This window comes from Piliocolobus tephrosceles, chromosome 10 (genome assembly GCF_002776525.5).
Source record: "Piliocolobus tephrosceles isolate RC106 chromosome 10, ASM277652v3, whole genome shotgun sequence".
In the NCBI taxonomy this organism is placed as follows: Eukaryota; Metazoa; Chordata; class Mammalia; order Primates; family Cercopithecidae; genus Piliocolobus; species Piliocolobus tephrosceles.
In genome coordinates, this window is record NC_045443.1 from 129,611,757 (window position 1) to 129,633,159 (window position 21,403).

Sequence of the window (21,403 nt, forward strand, 5' to 3'; positions counted from 1 at the left end):
CCATCTGCCCTTGGCCTTCAGGGGTCAAAAGAAGAATTGCTCTTGGATTGAGCAGTGGAGCACGGTGGGGACGGCCCCTGAGAGGTTAAAGCCACAGGTCAGTTTGCAGCTCAAGTTGATATTACCTTAAAAGTGTCTCCGGCACTCCCTCACATCAAGTGAAGTAGACCTGCTTCACTGGGCGTGTTCCTGTGCAGCCGACCAGGAACAAATGCAGATTCTCTCTGGAGGATTATGCTTTCTTGACTTCTGAGAATCTCCACAAATAGTTTTCTAGTATAATACAGTATAATAGAATACAAAATAACTAAACAGAAAAGAAAAGGCATTGTGAGAATCAGCGGAATGGCAGACACTGGATAGGCCTGCAAAGATGAGCGATATTGGGATTATCAGGTTTAGATTTTAAAGGTTAGGCTTTCAGGCTGGGCGTGGTGTCCGACACCTGTAATCCTAGCATTTTGGGAGGCCAAGAGGGCGGATCAGAAGGTCAGGAGACAGAGACCATTCTGGCTAACACAGTGAAACCCCATCTCTACTGAAAATACAAAAAAAAAAATTAGCCAGATGTGGTGGCACGCGTGTGTAGTCCTAGCTACTCAGGAGGCTGAAGCAGGAGAATCGCTTGAACCTGCGAGGCGGAGGTTGCAGTGAGCCGAGATCACATCATTGCACTCCAGCCTGGGTGACAGAGCAAGACTCCCCGTTAAAAAAAAAAAAAAAAAAAAAAGTTATGCTTTCTATTTTAAGGAAATAAAAGAGAAGATTGAGAATATCTGAATATCTGTAATCAGGAAACTATGTATAAAAAGAATATAGAGAACTTTTAGAAAAGTCTGATTACCAAAGTTGGGGGAAACAAACCAAACTTATGAGTGGGCTTTAATATCACACAATTAAGGAGAAAATGAGGGAAGTGGAGGCAGAATCAGAAGACATCCTACACGCAACATGGGATGACAAGATGACACGTGGAGGACATGGTGACGGGGCCTGATAGGTGGTTACTGACTGTCAGAAAATTGAGCAGAGTCAATATTTGAAGATGGTATAGTTTTTAAGAACTTACTAATGACACTGATGCATTTATGTAGAAAGTCTAATCGCAATCAAGGATGAGAAAAAGGAACCAAGTCTGGTCTGCATAATGCCAGTGACCAAGAGGCCTTTCAAGCAGCCACAGGAAAAGACAGATTGCCTTCAGAGGTGGAGCGGTGCACTTGCCAGTGGCAGCAGTGAGGGCGGGAGCCAGCAGGTGTCGTTGTCGTGCCAGGGAAAGGAAGTTGCTGCCAGCCTGGGGCTCTGCAGCTCTTGGAAATATCTTAAAGAACAAGGGAGGCCGAGTGCGGTGGCTCACACCTGTAATCCCAGCACTTTGGGAGGCCGAGGTGGGCGGATCTCCTGAGGTTGGGAGTTCGAGACCAGCCTGACCAACATGGAGAAACCCCATCTCTACTAAAAATACAAAATTAGCCGAGCGTGGTGGCACATGCCTGGAATGCCAGCTATTTGGGAGGCTGAGGCAGGAGAATTGCTTGAACCCTGGAGGCACAGGTTGTAGTGAGCCAAGATTGCGCCATTGCAGTGCAGCCTGGGCAACAAGAGGAAAACTCTGTCTAAAAAAAGAACAACAAAAACGGCAAAATAAAGCAGTTTTCAACTTTGGAACTTCACTGAATGATATGCTTTAAGCAGAAGAAAGGTGTTCCCAGCTGGAGGTGGTAACAAGGTAGGGTCGTGGATGAACGCAGGAGCTCACTGGGGTTAGAAAGAGGAAATAAATACACAGGATAGTAACATGCAAGCTGGGGAAGGGGCAGAGGGGCTGAAATGTGCACAGGTCTCGTTATTGTTTAGGAAGAGCGTGGAGTATTTAGACTTTGGCAGGCATCCGTGGTAATTCCAGACGAGCCACCAGAAGAGTGAGAGCAGAGTGAGTTGCTCCCAACTGTGGCAGGGGACGTTGGTGAGGAAAGAGTCATCTGAGAGGAGGCAAGAAAGGAGATGAAAAGAAACATACAGCAGCTGGGTTGAATGGAAAACATGGAGTAACATATGCTAGATTTCTGTCCAGATGCATAAGCAATGAGACATAAAAGGATCAAGACAGACTAAAAATACATGGCACATCGGAACCAAGGGAGCTGGCAGAGGTCAGCTGAAGAGACATTGCAGGGGTGGCATGGTTGCGTTTGCCTTCCAGTTTATGGTGGGACAAGGAAGGGCGGTGGGGCAAGGTGGGATAGGGTGAGGGAGCCACTCTGGCTGCCACTTGTGCCTGCGGGCCAAAGTGGACTGCAGGGCACAGTGAGGATGCTCTGAATTTTAGGCAAGATGAAGGTAAGATGCCACTAGACCCCAAGCACATGGTGAGAGACTCAGGGCTGTAGTTTCAGCACAGATGGGGGCGGTGGTAGAGAGCCAGGGCTGTGGGCTGCGTGTCTGTGGGTAGCGTGGGTGCTGCAAGGACAGTCGTATGTTCCTGGGGACCAAGAGGTCTTTGTGCAGAGAGGGAGGGACAGGACAGCCTTTTCAGCATATGCATGGGAGTGTCGTCATCTCAAGTGCGTTTCTGTGGGTGATGTGATCCGCTGTAAGAAAACATTGCTCAAGGCACTTGCTTTTGAATTGACACGTGAAATCAGCAGTTGTCAAAAGACTGAGCGTGTGTTTCACTTGTTTCGCCTCTAAAGTTGGGTGCTCTTGTCTGCCCTGCTCTGAGTGTGAACAGCCCTGAGTGCTGTGCGAAGTATTTGATGAGGTCCTCTGTTTGCCTTTTCTAGACGCCGGGAGGCTCTGCTCCTGCCCAGGTGGTGCACACCCAGCCCCCGCCACGGGCAGTCGGCTCCCCAGCCACGGCGACCCCTGACCTGGTGTCCATGGCAACGACTCAGGGTGTTCGAGCAGTCACTTCTGTGACAGCCTCGGCCGTGGTCACTACCAGCCTGACCCCAGTGCAGACCCCGGCACGGTCTTTGGTGCCCCAGGTGTCCCAAGGTAAAGCCAGGCTGGGAGCTGTCTCTGACACACGTCTGCTCTGGCGCGTGTGAGGCTCAGCCGCTGTCTGAGAATGAGGATGTGAAGGTGGGCAAGTGTCCCTGTCCAGACCTAATGAGCAAACCTCTTCGTAGCCACAGGAGTTCAGCTCCCTGGAAAAACCATCACACCTGCACATTTCCAGCTTCTCAGGCATCAGCAGCAGCAGCAGCAGCAGCAGCAACAGCAGCAGCAGCAGCAGCAGCAACAGCAACAGCAGCAACAGCAGCAGCAGCAGCAACAACAGCAGCAGCAGCAGCAGACGACGACGACCTCTCAGGTGCAAGTTCCACAGATCCAAGGCCAGGCCCAGTCTCCAGCACAGATCAAAGCTGTGGGCAAGCTGACGCCGGTGAGCATTTCCCGGAGAACCATGGACGTGTGCGTCTTGTGGTCAGTCGGCCTAGCGTCCGTGAGGCGGTGCCTGCTTGCATGGTGCAGTTCAGAGTGTATTTTGCAAACATCTGGCACTGCCTTCTGTAGGACGCATGCTCCATTTTATTGATCTAAAACTTCCCGTGTCGTAACACTTTGATCGTGCCTTAGAGAAGTGTCTTACGCGTATTCAGACATTAACACCCAGCGTGCAAATGCGTCTTCTTGCTTAGGCGTCTTGTGCCTTGTGTTCAGCATCAGTCTCTAGGGAGGACTAGACAGCCCGCTTGGTGCGGTTCTGGACCAGAGAAAGTGCTGGTGAGAAGACATTCCTCACAGTGTTGGGAGAGCAGCAGGCAAGGGACCCTGGGTTTGCTTCGGGGTGGTTCGTGTGCAGTACTGTTTCTCAGAGGTGGTCATTGGAGTACTGATGTACCTGATTTTTGCTAACCTCTGTACCAGCGTTGCTGTTCTTTATGTAAATGTATTTATTTTAAAAGGAAATGGTGGGATGGGCACAGCGGCTCACGCCTGTAATCCCAGCAACTTTGGGAGGCCAAAGTGGGCAGATCATTTAAGGTCAGGAGTTTGAGACCAGCCTGGTCAACATGGTGAATCCTGTCTCTACTAAAAATAAAAAAGCCGGATGTGGTGGCAGGTGCCTGTAATCCCAGCTGAGGCCCGAGAATCGCTTGAACCTGGAAGGCAGAGGTTGCAGTGAGCCGAGATTGTGCCACTGCACTCCAGCCTGGGCGACAGAACAAGACTCTGTCTCAAAGGAAAAAAAAAGGAAATGTTATACCCCTACCATAAATGGAAAACCATTAATACTTGTCATAGAAAGTAACCAGAGAAATATATGGAGTAAAGACAAGACAGTATTTTGAAGTTTCAGCTCGCTGGTGGGCCTGCCGGAGTGCTTGAGTCTGGGCCTCTCCATGGGCTAGAAGGGAGGAAGTGGGCTGCGGGAGACGCGGACTCAGCTGAGGACCTGTCCTGGGGCTGTCGGCAGGGCTGTTGGTGGAATTTAGACATCGAGCTTATCCTGTTCCTGTCACACCAGCCATTCCTCAAGGGCTCCATGGCCATATGTGGCTGTGGCTACCACCCTGGGCAGTCCCCGTCTAGCCCACTTGTATCCTGCAGGAGGTGCCGCAGGAGAGTGCTAAATTAGAACACTGTGCTCAGGAATTCCAGGCCCAGCAGAGGCAACTATCAGGGAGCCAGAGCTGGGCTTTGACCCCCCGGCCCACAGCCACACAGGTGCCTTGTCACCTGCCCCTGTTCAGTCACTGAGACACCAGTGCCTTCAGCGTCAAGGCTGCCACCCAGCCTTGGCTGCCAGGAGCCCTGTGTGCCGGGTGTTTGCCTGGCTCCTTCGTTCCTCACTCTGCCCTCTCCCAAATCCATTTCAAAGCCAGTTTCACTTCCAGCCTTTCAAAAGACACTTGATAGTCATGATCAACTCAGTATAGGTTTTCTTAAAAATTTTTTTCTTAAAATGTTTTTTGAACTTACAAACTACTAAGTTTGGTTGGCACTACAGATTTAAATCGACTTGTTTGTGAGGGATAATAGAAATTTTGCTATGAACTTAATCAGTCAGAATCCCTGTTTGTAGCTTTCACCTGACAAAATGCTCATTTTTAATAAATGAACACCTGAAAGATACTGGGCAGCCCATGGAAGGCGGTCTGGATGCTGCACAGTAGCAGGTGCCTGCTTTGGTATTTAGTGGTATTTAGTGGGCAGTAGAGGGATGGCTTAGGATCAAGATGTCTACTTAAAGAATGGAGTACAGTTAATGTTGAAGAGAAGATACCTTGCTTGTATTTTAGGAACACCTCATCAAAATGCAGAAGCAGAAACTGCAGATGCCCCCGCAGCCCCCACCGCCACAGGCCCAGTCTGCGCCCCCGCAACCAACAGCCCAAGTGCAAGTGCAGGCCTCGCAGCCCCCGCAGCAGCAGAGCCCCCAGCTCACCACGGTCACAGCCCCAAGGCCTGGAGCCCTGCTGACGGGCACCACCGTGGCCAACCTCCAGGTGGCCCGGCTCGTAAGTGTCAGTTTCTGTTTGTTTTCCAAAAGCAGCGTTTTTTATGTTTTAACACAGCTGTTGTGCCTGCTCAGCTGCGTGTCACGTGCTACAGGAGTGAGTGTGAGATGGGATCTTTTCCCCAAGAACTTAGTGCCCCTCGACAGAGGATGGGACTCACCACTTGTGGAGCATTAACACAGCAGCAGCTCCCAGAGGCCATCCAGGCATCAGCAAGCTTCTCAGGGCCTGAACTGGGGGGGCGGTGGAGAGTGAGCAAGGTGAGGTGCAGCCTGTGTGGCGTCCCTGTGCTGCTGCGGGAGCGTGCAGGGACCAAGGCCTGCGTGGCTGGAGCAGAGGGCACTATGCATGTAAGCTGTAGGCATGGGCAGGTATCCATCTCTGAAGCTGCTCTCAGGTGACCACTGTAGGCAGGAGAGCGTTTGGAGATTGCAGAAGGGACTAGCATCAGGCGCAAGTGCTGTCTGGGAAGACCGGCTCTCAGCAGGTGCCAGCGTCCCGGGGCAGGCGGGGTCACTGCACCCTGAGCAGAGCTCAGCTAGGGGTGCTGGTGACAGCTGCCCTGATGGAGGCTCACCCTGAGCTAGACTTTGCCCTTTGTTCTCTCGTGTCTTTCACCTGGCCCAGCACTCATGGACTGCCCCAGACAGGGATAAGGCTCTTACTATTAATTAACTGAGGCACATAGGCTAAGTTCCCACCCAAATTCCACAACCAGTCAGCTGCAACTCAAGCTAGGATTTGGGGACCCGGGTGCTCAGGCACAGCTGTGTGGGTGCTGGACCCCCACTTTGGGGCTTCCCTGGGAGGGGCTAGCCCTCCACAACAGAGTGAGTAGAAGTGGATGAAAAACTACAAAAGGGTGCTCAGTTTCAATCATGTTCACAAAAATGCAGATTCACTGAGAAGAATGGTAACACCTAGTGGTGGCCAGGGTGCAGGGGTCTTGTTGGACAGGAATCAGTGGCCTCTTTTTGGAGAGGATTTTGGTAAGTAAGCTATAAAAATGTGCTTGCTTATTTAACTACACACTCCTCTTATGTCCTAGAGAAATAACAGAACATCTACAAAGTGATGAATATACAAGCTTGTTTGCTTCATGAATGTTAGAGGAAAGTAAATGTCCATTACTAAGAATTTCATTAAGTAAATTATGTATCATCCAAACAATGGAATATGAAGCAACTTTGAAAGTGGTTTTTTGTAAAGGGAAGAGAAATAGATTTCAAAATAGTTATAATTCATGTCACTTTTGCACACTTTCACTGTGAGCCACATAGATATGAACAGTGGCTGAAGGCTAAATAGCAGTTTTAACATTCAGATGTGAGTAGTTCGAGGAGTGTGGGTAATTTTTACTTTGTATTTTCTTACGTAATCTTAGTCTTTATACATACAACAATAGAGCTATTTCCACTTACCATTTTTAAAATGATAATTTAAGAGAAAATATGTGGGACGGGAGGCTGTGGCAGTCATTTTGAAGTGAGGGACGGGCCGATGTTGGGTGGTCGCTGAAGGAACAGGAAGTGAAGGCTTCTGTGGGAAATGAGTCAGGATGTGGTTACTGGTGCGGTTTGGGAGATGGAGGGAAGTGAAGGTGATGTCCCACGAGATCACTGACATCTGGACGCAGCAGCACGTGTGATGAGCCTGCAGGTCTTGCGGGAGCTTCAGAAGCACAGGCTGACCTGTGACTCGACATTTCCCTGAGGCATGCAGATCACTTGGTTTTCCTTTTATGTTGGGCTACTTTCAACTTTGTTGATCTTTGTAAATTTTCTCATGGCATGACCTCTTGTGGAGAAGTATTTGGAAAGACATACCATGTCCTGAATTTCTCTGGACTCTCCCATTATTTCTACTGTTTAGACCCGGGTTCCCACTTCTCAGCTGCAGGCGCAAGGGCAGATGCAGACCCAGGCACCCCAGCCAGCCCAGGTGGCCTTGGCGAAGCCTCCAGTGGTGTCCGTCCCGGCAGCTGTGGTCTCCTCGCCGGGAGTCACTACCCTGCCCATGAACGTCGCGGGGATCAGCGTGGCGATCGGTCAGCCACAGAAGGCAGCAGGTGCCGGCCCCAGCACACCCTCCCCTCCTGGGCTTGAGTCCGGTTTCGTAGCCTCTCTGGGGGCAGCGGTCGCCAGCGACCTGTGTTCTTTCCTCGCAGCCACCCACTTGAGCGTGCTGTCACATGTTCGGGCACAGACGAGCCTTGGCGCTTTCCAGGCACAAGGCTTGGTCCTCAGTTGAACTGTTAACATTTTGAAATTTCCATCTTAATTTAAGTGTAATTTGTGAACCCAGAAACATTTTAATGTAGTTACGGGATGGCTTACTTGTCTCCATAGAGTTTCATAGTTTATTATTTTCTGTAGAGGTGAGTCAGTTAGAACACAGCTTGGCGTGAGCCTCGAGCTGTTTTCCCAATGTGCTGACTAAGCGGCTTTTGCTGCCTGCAGGACAGACCGTGGTGGCCCAGCCCGTGCACGTGCAGCAGCTGCTGAAGCTGAAGCAGCAGGCCGTCCAGCAGCAGAAGGCCATCCAGCCACAGGCTGCCCAGGGCCCGGCAGCCGTCCAGCAGAAGGTACCGGGGCTGGGGGATTCTCACCTCTGGGTCTATGCCAAGCCAAGCTGGCTGCTGGAGGAGAGGGTCCTGAGCAGACAAGGCCCCTTGTGGCAGCCCAGGCTTTTCAGAGGGTGGCTTCAAGGGCTGGAGGTGCTAGTGTGGTCATCCCTGTTGGGTTTTCCTTCCTTTTAAAGGTGAACACTGTGTGTGATGTGACAAGTAAGGCTGAGGTCTTGGCAGGGGGTGGAGGGGGTATAGTCTGTGAGGATGGCTGGGTGCCAGGTAAGAAGCCTGCATGGCACTGGGACAGACACAGGGGATTGATGGGGGCCAGTGGGCTCCGGGAAGCAGACGCGGCTCACCCCACAGGACCTGCCTGGACTCCTAGTGGAGGACAGGAACGCCACACGGTCAGGACCCCAGGGAGAATGCGGCCTCTGTGCACGTTGGTGGTGCAAGGGGAGAATACACACCGGGGACTGACGTGGTGGGGGTGCAGCAGGGCACCGGGCTCCGAGGGCGTCTGCAGGCTCAGCCCGCTCCCTGAGACGACACCTGTGCCTCTCAGCAGCCAGTGCTGTGTTGAAGGACATGAGGGACATACAGTGGTGAGACAGCTCTGCCTCCAGGGACATCTGCTCATGGTGGCTCAACGGTGACACCCAGCCCAAGTCCCGGGCTTTGGATGGCTGGTGTGGGCCCTCAGACCCCATATTCTGTTGGCACTGCTCTCTGGCTACAGTGAGAAGGCGGGCTCTGATGGGAAGCCACGTGGCTGTGCGGGGAGCTACCCTGTTCCCTGAGCGCTGCGCTGGCCCCCTGCAGGCACCTGGTGCTCATCCTCAAGACGGAGGATGTTGTTTTGAGGAAACTGAGGCTCAGAGAAAAGAACTTGCCCAGATCACAGGGCCAGTAAAAGGCGGCTGGCTGACTCCAGCGGGCCCAGGGTTCTTTGTGTCACACCAACTGGACACTGGCTGTGCTGTGAGCCGCTGCCACCTCCTGCAGAAGACCAGTGCTCAGGAACCCTGTGGTGAAACCCTGCTCGTTGCCAGCGATGGCGTGCTCTGTGGGGAGCTGGAAGCAGAGCTGTCTTTGGAACCCAGAGGGGGAGGGAGTGAGCACTGAGGGAACACAAGCCGGGAGGCACAGGGTGTCTGGGTAGTGCCACCAGCTCCGCCGTGGCTGGGTTCCGAAGACCAGCCTGCATCCCCACTCGGCACGACCGCTGCAGGGAAGTGCACGTCCTTTGGGTCGGGATGGTCATCTGCGTTTATTTACCTCTAGAAGAAGGAGATGGTACTGGGACTTACCTCCCGGGCCTGGTCAGCAGCCACTGGGTGCATCATGGTGGTCCATGGGCAGATGTGGCCACGCTGATGCACAGGTGGGCGTGGTCCCTCAGGCTTGAGTTGTGCTTGAGGGAGCAGTGGAGGGCTGCAGCTGAAGTGCCAGGCTGTGTTCCTGCGATTGGATAGAAACGCCCTTAGATGTTAGAAACCCCTACTTACCCATAGCATGGCTGATACTCAGATACGTAAACTTCAGACGTGCACAATATGATATGCAAAAATTGTGCATACCAGTTTGTTACCCCTTGTATTAAATATTTTCTCTCTGTCTGCCAAATTCTTAAATTGGATATGAGAGATTGTGATCGCTTTCAGTCACCTAAGTAGCAGCCCTGCGCAGGTGTGCCAAGGGTATCAGGGTGCCCCACCAGCCCAGCTATGCAGGGAGCAGCATCCCGGGTGGGGTGGGGTGCAGGCAACTGCCGGGCCTCCTGGAGGAGAAGCTGGTAGCCAGGCCACGTGGGCAGAGGTCTGCCAGGAGGCAGCATCAGGCACAGAGGGCAGGGGATGTGGGTACACACAGCGTTGGTCTGGGAGGTAGGCTGGAGAGGGGCTGGGTTCTGCCGTAGGGCCCAGAGCGGTCAGGAGGCCCGGGAGTCTTGAGCGCAGCGTGGTCTCTGCGGCCCTAATTTCGCAGTCTCTCCCCAGATCACTGCACAGCAGATCACCACCCCTGGCGCGCAGCAGAAGGTCGCCTACGCTGCACAGCCGGCCCTTAAGACCCAGTTTCTTACCACACCCATCTCCCAGGCCCAGAAACTGGCCGGGGCCCAGCAAGTGCAGACCCAGATCCAGGTGAGTAGGGAACAGGGTGAGGGCCCAAGTGTCAGGAGTGGGTGCCTGGCCTTTGGCTTGTGTGTCTCGTGGGCTTTGCGAGCTCCCAGCTCTCGGTGGCTCCACTAGGTGGTGTACTGGAGGGAAGTGTTGTCTCCCGGCCTTCAGGTGTCAGCCCCGCTGGCTCCTGGGAAGGCTCCTCTCTGCAGGTGCCTGTCCGGCTGTCGCCAGCTTTGCCTTCATGTTCTGGATGTCGATCTCCAGCTCTGCGGGGTACAGCTGCCTTCTCCCAGTTCCAGGCTCCTCTTCTCCCTTCCTGGTGTCTTTTTAAAAAATATATTTTATTTTATTTTTTGATATTTCTTGTTCATCAAGTTCTACCTGGTATCTTTGGGAGAATGGAGTTCCTGATTTCATGTGTGCAGTGTGCCCTCCCGTCTTCCTCTCTGCCCAGAGCTTCTATGTCCTGCTTCCTCCCAGAGCTTATGGAGTTACCTCCCTGGATCCTCCTCTAAGAGCGAGGGAGTTTTACCGTCTCAGCTGGTCTTCCACCCTCCTGGAATTGGTTTTTGGGTATGAGATAGAAACAGGAATTCAGTTAGAGCAGGGGAGTTTCACCTTCTCAGCTAGTCTTCCGTCCTCTGGGAATTGGTTTTTGGGTTTGAGATAGAAACAGGAATTCAATTTGATGTGCCCTATGAACACCCTATTTTCAGCCCCATTTATTAAAAAGCCCACTCTGTCATCTATCAATCCACAGTGCCGCCTCCACCCGAGATCCTGTGGGGACGCTCAGGGCTTCGTGTCTCAGAGGTCGTGCTGGTCCTACTGCGCTCTCGCTATGAGTGGCTGTGACACTTGGTGTCTGGAGGGCGAGTCCCCCTACCACACCCTTCCTTGGGTGTAAGGTGCCTATTCTTGGCTCTTTACACTTCCGTGTTAATTTTAGTTAGCTTAATTCATACACTACAATCAAAACTGCTGAAAGTTTTTATTAGAATTGCATTGATTCTGTAGCTCTGTTTAGGGGAGAGTTAACATTTTTACAGTCTTGGCTTCAGATTCACCAATATGATACATCTTTTGTAAGTCTTTTTTTTTTTTTTTTTTTGAGACGGAGTCTCGCTCTGTCACCCTGGCTGGAGTGCAGTGGCCGGATCTCAGCTTACTGCAAGCTCCGCCTCCCGGGTTTACGCCATTCTCCTGCCTCAGCCTACCGAGTAGCTGGGACTACGGGCGCCCACCACCTCGCCCGGCTAGATTTTTGTATTTTTTAGTAGAGACGGGGTTTCACCGTGTTAGCCAGGATGGTCTCGATCTCCTGACCTCGTGATCCACCCGTCTGGGCCTCCCAAAGTGCTGGGATTACAGGCTTGAGCCACCGCGCCCGGCGTAAGTCTTTTTAAATGCCTTTTAGTGAAGTTTTCTAATTTTTTTTGTGTGTTTTTCTAATTTTACAGATTATGTTAGTTTTATTCTTAATCAGTATTTTTTGATGCTTTTGTAAATGGTGTGCTTTTAATTTCTGTTTTCTGTCTCTGGCTGTTGTACATTTTTGTACATTGGTTTTTATTCTGGCCGCCTTGCTAGATTCTGGTTATTTGAATACTTTATCTTAGGATTTGGTTTTGTTTTGTTGCATTTCCTTCGTATACAGTTGTATCATGTGTAAATCATGACAATCTGCTTCTCCCATCTGAAACCCTTGCTTGCTCCTGCCTTACTGTGCTGGCTGGGACCTGCAGCACACTGGTGAATGCTGGAGTCCATATGTCACTGTGAAGTAGGTGTTTGCTGTGTTTTTTGTCAGAGTAAGAAAATTCTCTTCTTTCCTACTTTGCTGGAAGTTTCTGTTCCTCTTTGTTACGGTGCTTTTTGTCTTGTTTAAAGCCCGTGTGTATGAAATCCCTCCCTTACACATCTCCTCTAGCCTCAAGGCTTTAAGTCCTGTCTCGGTGCGAATGACGCCCAGATTCATGTCTGCAGCCACTTACTGTCCTGAGTTCCAGATTCTTCATCCTACCTGCCTTTGACAGATCCATGGAGATGTCTGATACCTCAGGCCTCAGGTGTGTACGCCTGACCTGCTCCTACCGGAGGCTTCTGGCTCAGGAAGGACAGCTGTCTCTGCAGACCTTTGGCCTACTTGAGAAACCCCTACAGTCATCCATACAGGTCCAGCCCATTGGCAGGCAGTTGTGTGTGCTTGACTTCCAGAAGAGACCTGGACCAGCCACTTCCTGTTGCTACCATCAGCCCCTCCTCCGCACCCCTTCCCTGGTTGTTGCCATCTCTCCTGCTTCCTTTTTGCCATCCGTCCCCCAGGATACTCTGTGGTTGTGGGTGTGTGTGTGGCTGGGTGGGGGGTGTGGGGGTGTGGATGTCTCCTGGCCTGTGCACCCCTCTGCACTTGCTCCTCTGTACCTGTGTCCCTACCACCCTTGCTCACACCCCCTCCTGTTCACCTTTTCTGCTCTCTGTTTCTGTATTGTCACCTTCAGCAAATACTCTAATTACTTGGATCGCGTGATTTTGTCTCCTCCAATAAAGCAAGCCCCATGAGAACAGGCGTGTGCGAGGGCTGTTAGTACAGTGGACAGATGGACTGTTGTAGCGGGTTATAGTCATTGAATCCTGTGATGTGCAATCGTCGCTGTGTTCTGGGGTGACTCACTGGGTCCTGTGGTGGTTGTCGTCGTGCATGGATGAGTTCAGTTGCTGCTCTCACGTGTGCTACCTCACGGCACCGGGGCGGCACGGCCTCGTTTGAGCGCTGTGCCTGCCTTGTCGGGTCTGTTTCTGAGACGGGCTCCTGCTTGTGTTGCCCAGGCCGGCCTCGAACTCCTGAGCTCAAGCAGTTCTCCCTCCTCAGCCTCTGGAGTGCCTGGGACCGCAGGTGTGTGCCACGATGCCAGGCTTTTGCCAGGGTTTTTATTTCCTTTCTGTTCTTTTATTTTGCTATTCATTTTCTAACTTGTTAAGATGGAATACCACCTGAGCTTATTTCACAAATTTTATTATTTGGTTTTCCTTCAGTCCTAAATATTTTTGAATTTCCATTTTGATTTCTTCTTTATTCCCTGGGTTCTTTAAAGAAGTGTTTCTTAATTTCCAGGTGAGGTTTTCCAGTTACTTTTTATTATTGACTTAAAAATAAATCTTCATTGTATCCTCAGGGAATGAGGTCTGAATGATTTCAGTCTTTGGAATTTGTGGAAACTTGCTATCTGCTAAATACAGTCAGTTTTAAAAAATCGTCTGTGTCCTTCCAAAGCAGTCTTCAGGGTGGTTCCAGCTGTGAGATGGTTTTGTTGTGACGGGGTCAAGTTTACTGTTTGTGTCATTTTGGTCTTCTGTGTCCTGCCAGTCACTTGTGTTACTAGGTATTGAGAAGCATGTGTAGAGGTCCCGTTCTAAGTATGCATTTATCTGTTTCTCCTTACTTTTCTCTCTGGTTTTGCTTTATATCTTAGATGGCTTTTCATTAGCCACATTTAATTTTAAAGTTTTAAATTTTGTTATTTTGAAATGACTCTTACTATTTTCAGTAATATCTCTGCTCTTGAAGCCTATTTGCCTTGTATGAGTAAAGCACCACCCTCCTGTTGGAAGTTTCTGGTCTGTATTTTTCCCTCCTTGTTGTCAGCCATTCTCTGTGTGCCCCTCGTCACTCCTCTGAGCAGCTCGCAGGCAGGTCCGGCGCTGCAGTGAGGTCAGGCTTTCCGTCTGTGCCTCTTACCCGAAACAAGTACCCACTCATCTGTATATAAGGGTGGGTATAAGGGTGGGCATAAGGGTGGGTATGTTTGAATTTCTGACTTCTCTTTTGTTTGGACCCTGTTTGTGTTGCTTGTTCTGTTTTTTCTTTCCTCCCTTCCTTGCATTCTTTTGGGCCACCTTTTAAAATTTTTTTTATTTTTTATTTTGTCAATTTTTGCCCCCTGCCAGTGAAAAATTTTATATTTTCTTTCTGTTCTTTAAGTGGTTACCCTAAAATCTCCATGTGCACACTTCTGTATCAGAGTATGAAGTTAACAGTTGCCTCCACCCTGTTCTCCAGCAATGATCTTATCACACAGTAGCTCAGTTTATTCATTTCAAATGCTGCTGTTAGCATATATTTTAATTCTGTCCTTTTCATTTTTTTGTTGTTGTTGTTGACACAGAGTCTCACTCCGTCGCCCAGGCTGGAGTAGTGGTGCGATCTTGGCTCACTGCAACTTCCGCCTCCTGTGTTCAAGCGATTATCCTGCCTCAGCCTCCTAAATAGCTGAGATTACAGGCACGTACCACCAGGCCCGGCTAATTTTTATATTTTTAGTAGAGATGGGTTTCACCATGTTGGCCAGGCTAGACTCGAACTCCTGACCTCGTGATCCGCCTGCCTCAGCCTCCCGAAGTGTTGGGATTACAGGTGTGAGTCACCATGTGCGGCTGTAATTCTGTCCTTTTTCATCTTTGACTTTTTATGTGGAATTGCTTTCCTTCCACTTGACCCATCCTTTGGAATTTCCTTAAGTGCTTGAAAATGCCTGTGTGTCGTTCTTGTTCCTGGAAGACAGTTTTGCTTAGTACAGAATTCCCGATTGGCATTGTCTGTTTTTGTTTTTGTTTTGTTTTTGAGACAGTCTCATTCTCCTACGATGGAGTGCAGTGGCACGATCTCGGCTCACTGAAACCTCTGCCTTCCATGTTCAAGAGATTCTCCTGCCTCAGCTTTCCAAGTAGCTGGGACTACAGGTGTGCACCACCATGCGCCCAGCTAATTTTTGTATTTTTAGTAGAGATGGGGTTTCACCATGTTGGCCAGACTGGTCTCGAACTCCTGACCACGGGTGATCCACCTGCCTTGGCCTCCCAAAGTGCTGGGATTACAGGCATGAGCCACTGTGTCCGGCTGGCATTGTTTTCTGAGTGCATTCACTGTATCATTTCCTCACTATGGCTGCTTTTGTTGTTGAAGAGGAGCCGGTGTCTGTCCAGCCTTTCACTCTTCCAGGGTCACCTCTCTTTTCCCCACCCTCTGCCTGTTGTTGAGACGTCTTTGTCTTTGTTGTTTTGCATTTTCATTCCGATGCTCCAGCTTCTTGAATCTGGGGCAGTCTCTCTCATCTCTTTAGGAAATGAGCAGCCACTGTTTGTTTAGATGTTGCCCCGTCCTGTTTCCTCTGACCTCCGGGTCTCTCAGCAGCTTTTATGTTTTCTGTGTCTGTCTCATTGTACCATATGCTGAGTCATGTCTTTCGCTCTTTCTCCTCAGTCACTCATTTTCCCCTTGGTTAGGTCAAATCTCTCAGGCTTGTCTGTTGAATTTTTATCTTGATGATTTATTATTTTATTTTCAGAAGTTCCGAAATATGCCTGATCTTTGTTTATAGTCTCTTGTTTGCAGGCTTCACAGAGTGAGCCCCGTGGTTTTCTGGATCTGGTGATTTCCCTGTCTGAAATGTGCTGCATCTGTAGGGACTCCTTGTGGCCTGGGGCAGAGGTGGATTTTTGCTTCTGCGGGTACCTGTGGGTGGCATCAGGAACGCCGCTCAGTGTGTGGCCCGGGCTTGCGCTTGGCTCTCAGGTGTCACTCATCTGGCCTCTGAATCTGTGTCTGCTCCTCTCTCCTCCCTGGCACTGAGGCTTAGGGCAGATGCTTTTCTTACAGATGCCACTGGAGGAAGGGGTGCCTTCTTTGCAGCTTTTGGGTATCTTTGTGGGGACAGTGTCTCCCTCCAGGATGGCAGCTGGCAGTAGCATGGGGCTCTTTTGCGAGCTCCCCACCGAGAGCTGGCCTATACCTGGTGTCTGGTCAGCTGTGTCCTGTGCGACCCTGAAGACCACGGGGTGCATCTCCGTGTGGCCGGTGATCCCGGCAGAGGTCGTGCAGCTTTTCTGCTCTGTGGCTCGTGGTGCCCGCCTGTGCTTAGGTGTGGAGACTGGCAGGTCCTGACTCTTTGCAGGTTTCTTGGTACATTTCAGATTTCTTCCTAGTGCTTTACTTAAGACGTCTCAGGATTTTCAGTGCTGTACCAAGTAAGTCCTGGACCATTGTGGTCTTGAGATGGGCCCTGGAGCACCGGCCGCATCTTTGTTTCTCATCAGTTCCACGGGGGGTGCTCAGGGCACTTCTTATCTTAGTGAATCTTATTTATAATTGTTTATTTTAAGTGACAGTAAACTAGTAAATGCCTTCTGATTGATTTTAATTTTAGTAAGGACTAACATTTATTTGGACCTTTGTTGATGTATGAGTAAATCATATGATTTCACATTTTTCCCAGAATTATCTTGGGAAATATTATTTTCATCTGTGTTCTGTAAGTAACAGGACCCACCAAGAGACCAGGGTCCATGAGGGCCTTGTGCAGGGAGGGCCCTTGAAATCAGGGCGCCCAGCAGCTGTCCACGCTGGAGCCTGTCTGTGCTTTGGGTGCATGCCCTGACGGTGCTGATAGGACACACAGATGGCCCAGAGCCACTTACTACATCAAGACAGCGGGAGACGCATACAATAGCAAATGCACAGAAAGTGGGCACTGGGTGGAAAGCGCTGCTTTATAAATAGTCATATTCAATCATGACTAAGAAAAATGTAGAAAAATGATAAAATTACCAGCCTCAAAACCTTGGTACATCTCTGGGTTCCCCATTTCAGCTGGCTGCCCGAGCTGCACTGTACAGTTCATTACTGGAACGCTGTCCAGGCCTGTCACATGCAGAGCTCTTGGGACTCACAAGATGCTCAAATACTTACCATCCTCAGTCTGATTCTTTCATATAAACTTGCAGTAGTTTTTGTGAAAAGAAAAAATGTGTCTGAAATATGAGACCAAAAATAAGCTTAAATGATGAGTGATGGCAAATTGGGGAGGCAGTCAGTTGATTCACCATGCAGTGGAGTGACTTTCTGTCTCACTGCTGCAGGTGGGCACAGTATGAGAATTGCTCTTTTGTGTCACCTGGTCGTTGTGTTTTTTGCATTAACTGAGAAGGACCGAAAGGGAGGAAAAATCTTCTTGTGCACATGCTCCTTTGAATTCTATGTTTGGCTTTTTTTGTTTTGTCAAAGGTTGCAAAACTTCCTCAAGTTGTTCAGCAGCAAACACCCGTGGCCAACATCCAGCAAGTTGCCTCTGCTTCCCAGCAGGTAGGACCTGTAGACAAGGTGGAAACCTCACATTTCCCAGGTCAGAGAATGGGTTGTTTTCATCTGAGGTCATGATGAAGGAATCACTTTTGATTTTTGTGATATACACAAAAACATTAACTTCAGGGGAAAAACTGGATATGCTTAATAATGAGAAGAAGAGCGAACAAACATTTTGGGGTGTCGTGTCAGTCGCACTGAGGGAGCCTCGCCTTGGGCTCACTCCCAGGACCCTTCGTTCACCGATCACTGTGAGTGTGTCCTGCAAGTCGCAGACGCTGCCCTGTGGTTTTAGGGAGGCACAGACCTCAGGCAAGCAGGCTCCGCTCGGGGGCCCGCCCGTGAGCAGAGGCGCTGTGGGCACAGGGGCCCTGCCTCCCACAGAAGCCCTTCTGGCGCTTTCATTGTTGTCGCTGATGCTCCACAATATGACTTTAGCACAGTGCTTCAAATGTAAAGCAGTGCTTTAAACTTTTAAAATTTTGTTCAGCGTCACACTGGCTGGCGTATAGATTTCAACAATCCAGGTTGTATTAAAAGCTTTACTACAACAACAAAATCAGTCCCTGACCCAACTCTCACCTCTTCCCCAGAGGCATCTGGTGTTAGTCTAAAAGCAGCCATCTTTTAATTTTCCACTTGTGTTTAGTTAGAAACCAGAGGTCGTATTGTTGTGCGACTGGTCATTCTCCATGTCAGAAAAGCAGAGTCAGTGAAGGTTCTTGAACCCTCCCCATCCCAGAGAACGTCCCCTGTCCTGTCCTGGACTGAGTTTCCTGGGCAATGTGTGTTTTCTGACTCTCTCGGCTCAGGCTTCTCCACAGACTGTGGCGCTCACGCAGGCGACAGCGGCCGGGCAACAGGTGCAGATGATCCCTGCAGTGACCGCGACTGCCCAGGTGGTTCAGCAGAAACTCATTCAGCAGCAAGTGGTGACCACGGCATCGGCCCCGCTCCAGACCCCAGGCACTCCCAACCCAGCCCAGGTGCCCACCAGTTCTGACAGCCCAAGCCAGCAGCCCAAGTTACAGATGAGGGTCCCTGCGGTCAGGCTAAAGACACCCACTAAGCCTCCGTGCCAGTAGTCAGGGCAGCAGGGCTGCCTCTCATCTAAAGCAAAACTACCTTCCTCACAGAAAATGCTTTATTTGTGAACCTCGGGACAACGTCATGCAAGATATTCAGCACTGGGAAAGATATAATTGAAACAAAGTAGTGTAATCATTTTATTAAAATGCAGCCCGCACTGCAGGACAAATGGTCCTTATGGAGCGCCCCCTTCTCTGTACTATGTGACTCATGGAAAAAGTGACAACGCGGTTTCCTCTAAATCATTTCGCCTTTCAGCCCCCACCCGCACTGGTCCCCCAGAGCCTAGTCCTGTGTTCTGAAGGCCATTTCGAATTTCTTTGTGAGCGTGTAGTGCTTTGCGTGCCACAGAAGCCGTCTAGTGTGTGAGGAGCATACAGTGGACTTTCTAAAGATAAGACGTGCCACGTGCCAGAGTTTAGTTCTTTATACCTTACTGAAAAATGCCTCATGGTCTTCGTAGAGGAGAAGCCCTGTCTAAAGTAAATCATCTGAGATTGGTTTTCCATTTCCAAGAAAGCCAATATGGTTCTTTCTTTCCCTCCTAAAATGTGACTTAACTTTTACGAGAAATGTCCTAACACCCACCTAAACATGCAAGGCACGTTCCTGGCTTGTGTTCAAGGGAAATGATCAGTCATTGCATTGTTATTCCAAAGAGCAGCCAACACTGGCTTCCCCCAGGCCCACCCCGCAGTGGGATTGGCTTTCGTTTAATGGAAACTTCTGGGACTGATGCCTAACTCAGTGCACTCAAGATGCATCTCCAGCTTTTGGAGGAAGCTGGTGTTTGACGTAGTGTGTTAAACAGCTCCTGAGAACCTTTGGGACGCTCTGCTATGGCTGGCGTGAGGCCCAGAGGACCACGCAGAGGCAACGTTAGTACAGATGTCATGGCTGAGCGGACGATGGGGCCCGGACTCAGTGAGCCAGGGCAAATGTGACAGACACCCCTTGCTGCCACAGCCAGCCCTTTGACAAAGGCAGGCTCGTGATTCGGGAAGTGTTGGCTAGAGCGGTGGGCCCAGTCAGCTCTTCCTTGTGGACTTGTGACAGCAGATTTTCTCTCGGATAAGCTTGTATGGTTCTGCTGTTGTGGAAGAAAGGAAGCCCAGTATTTGCTACTGTTTTTCCCTTTTTTACTATGACGAGAAAATAAACGCAATTGTAGTGGACTTGATTGACTGAAAATGTCTCCTTACTTTGAAGTTTTCACCAAAACAAAAAGGTCCATATCCAATAATATCCTTTGTACTCTGGCTTGATTTTGGCCTATTTTACATTATTTGGTCCAGGAAAATAGGTTATATTAGGATTTTTTGTATACTAAAAATCAGTTACGGCACAATAAAGATTTTCCATTTTTCCATTGTATTTCATCTGCTTCCTCCCCATTCTCTCACTTTAAGTGACATTGAGGAAGTTATTCTGTCCCATATGTTTCTGTGGCCAGCGATATGACAGGATTCAGTGAAATCAACTGGGGAGCTCACTTTTGAGCTCTTGATAAGAAATTTGGAGAAAAGTAAAAATCAAGCTTTGATAAAACAGAAGAAATTAATCTTTTAGTTAGGTGAACATATCAAAGCAGAGAACTGGAATCTGTTTCTTCCATCCAAACCCGTTCTCCCTGACTCGGCATGTGCCGTGAGAGCGCAGCTTGCTGGAGGGAGGGCGGCTTCGGATCTGGCTCCCGGTGGAAATTTTTCCTCCTCCTCATCCAGAAATGTGCAGAACTGAAGTATTTAGGAATTCTGCCTTTGTCATGTTTTAATTTGTGTGCCCTGTTCGTTTTTTTTATCTTTCTGAAATCTTGCTATTGTCTTTATAGGTGAAGATAAAATGTTGAGTGCACTTACTTTAGAATATCCTAGCCATAACTTAAGTAAAAGCGCTCTATTAATCGGAAGCACTACAAGAGAATTTAGCAACATCTCTCAAAAGCTTTTTTGGAGAGATTAATGGGATTCTGAATATTTGCAATGTGGAGTTCCAGCCCCGATCTCACGTCAGTGAGGGTCTCCTGTCTCTCAAGTGTGTTTCCTTTGGCTGTTCCCTAATACAAAATATGGATATGTTTTTACTCGTAGCACTCAATTTAGTAGCTTCTAGATGCTACCGTTGACCTGAGTTAATTTCACTTTGTCTTGTAAGTAAAAATTCTCCTTTCAGTATATTATTTTCTTGGCCTTCCATTTTAAAGGTTAAAGTTTCTAACCTAAGAATTAAGTACGTGTTCAGGAAGCTCTTGTCTAGGCCCCTTGTGAATCTGGGTTCATCCCAAGACGGCAAGTAAGAGTTGGAAACTTTGAGAACATGGACTATAAAGGCAGCAGCCCAAACACTGTCAGACTCTAATTGGCCACCCTGGGAAACAGTTGCCCTGTTATTCTTTAAAGAAAGACGTTCATTCTAATGAAAGCCAGACTGTTTTTAAAGCATCTGGCAGGAAGCAGAAGGTTGGATCCAAGCCCTTGTTCAGATTTGGTGCCTGATAAGATGGGGGTTTCTCTTTTTGTGACCTTTATTTTGTTAACTGTTGTAAGCAGTTAGCTGTTGTGTTTTAAGATAGAAAGGAACCAGACTGAAATTGTAAATACTTTGTAAACATAAGCATTTGTACTTGAATAGTAGGATTTTAAAGGGCATTGATAGCCTAACAAACAAAAGGCAAAATAAAGTGACCTTTTTCTATATGCTTTCATTTCGTCTTTCATAGAAAACTGGTATTTCAGTAAAAATGAGATGCTAATTGGGTTTTTCATTTGTGTGAGGAAAAAACAAAACCAAACAAGTAATGTTGGAGCCAGAGTGTTCCCCTCACCCACTTCCGTGGCCATAGAAGGACCTGGAAGGAACAGAAACCACATGCACTGAGTCCACCAGGCAGCGGCTTCCCAGAGCCGCATGTGGAGGAAAGAGCCGGCGCCGCCCTGCCCCACGTGGCCTGCCACCCGCACAGCACCTGTCGTCACTGTCCTGGGGGCCATGGTGGCCCCGTGTGGCCTGCCACCCG

At 49.4% G+C, this 21,403-nt stretch overlaps 1 protein-coding gene across 9 annotated transcripts in view; it reads left to right on the plus strand.

Moving 5' to 3' along the window:
* Positions 1-21,083, plus strand: part of EP400 (E1A binding protein p400) — a 133,394-nt gene extending 112,311 nt beyond the window's left edge. For 8 of the 9 annotated variants that reach the window (XM_023196863.2, XM_023196871.2, XM_023196867.2 and 5 more), the window contains 8 exons: positions 2,784-2,997; positions 3,132-3,388; positions 5,250-5,468; positions 7,341-7,536; positions 7,928-8,052; positions 10,035-10,181; positions 17,221-17,298; positions 18,111-21,083. In XM_023196863.2, the coding sequence (XP_023052631.2) occupies positions 2,784-2,997; positions 3,132-3,388; positions 5,250-5,468; positions 7,341-7,536; positions 7,928-8,052; positions 10,035-10,181; positions 17,221-17,298; positions 18,111-18,383 (1,509 nt within the window). In that variant the 3' untranslated portion in view covers positions 18,384-21,083. The remainder of the gene's footprint in view (positions 1-2,783; positions 2,998-3,131; positions 3,389-5,249; positions 5,469-7,340; positions 7,537-7,927; positions 8,053-10,034; positions 10,182-17,220; positions 17,299-18,110) is intronic. The other variant, XM_023196866.2, reaches the window with a different exon arrangement.
* Positions 21,084-21,403: the final 320 nt, after the last annotated feature.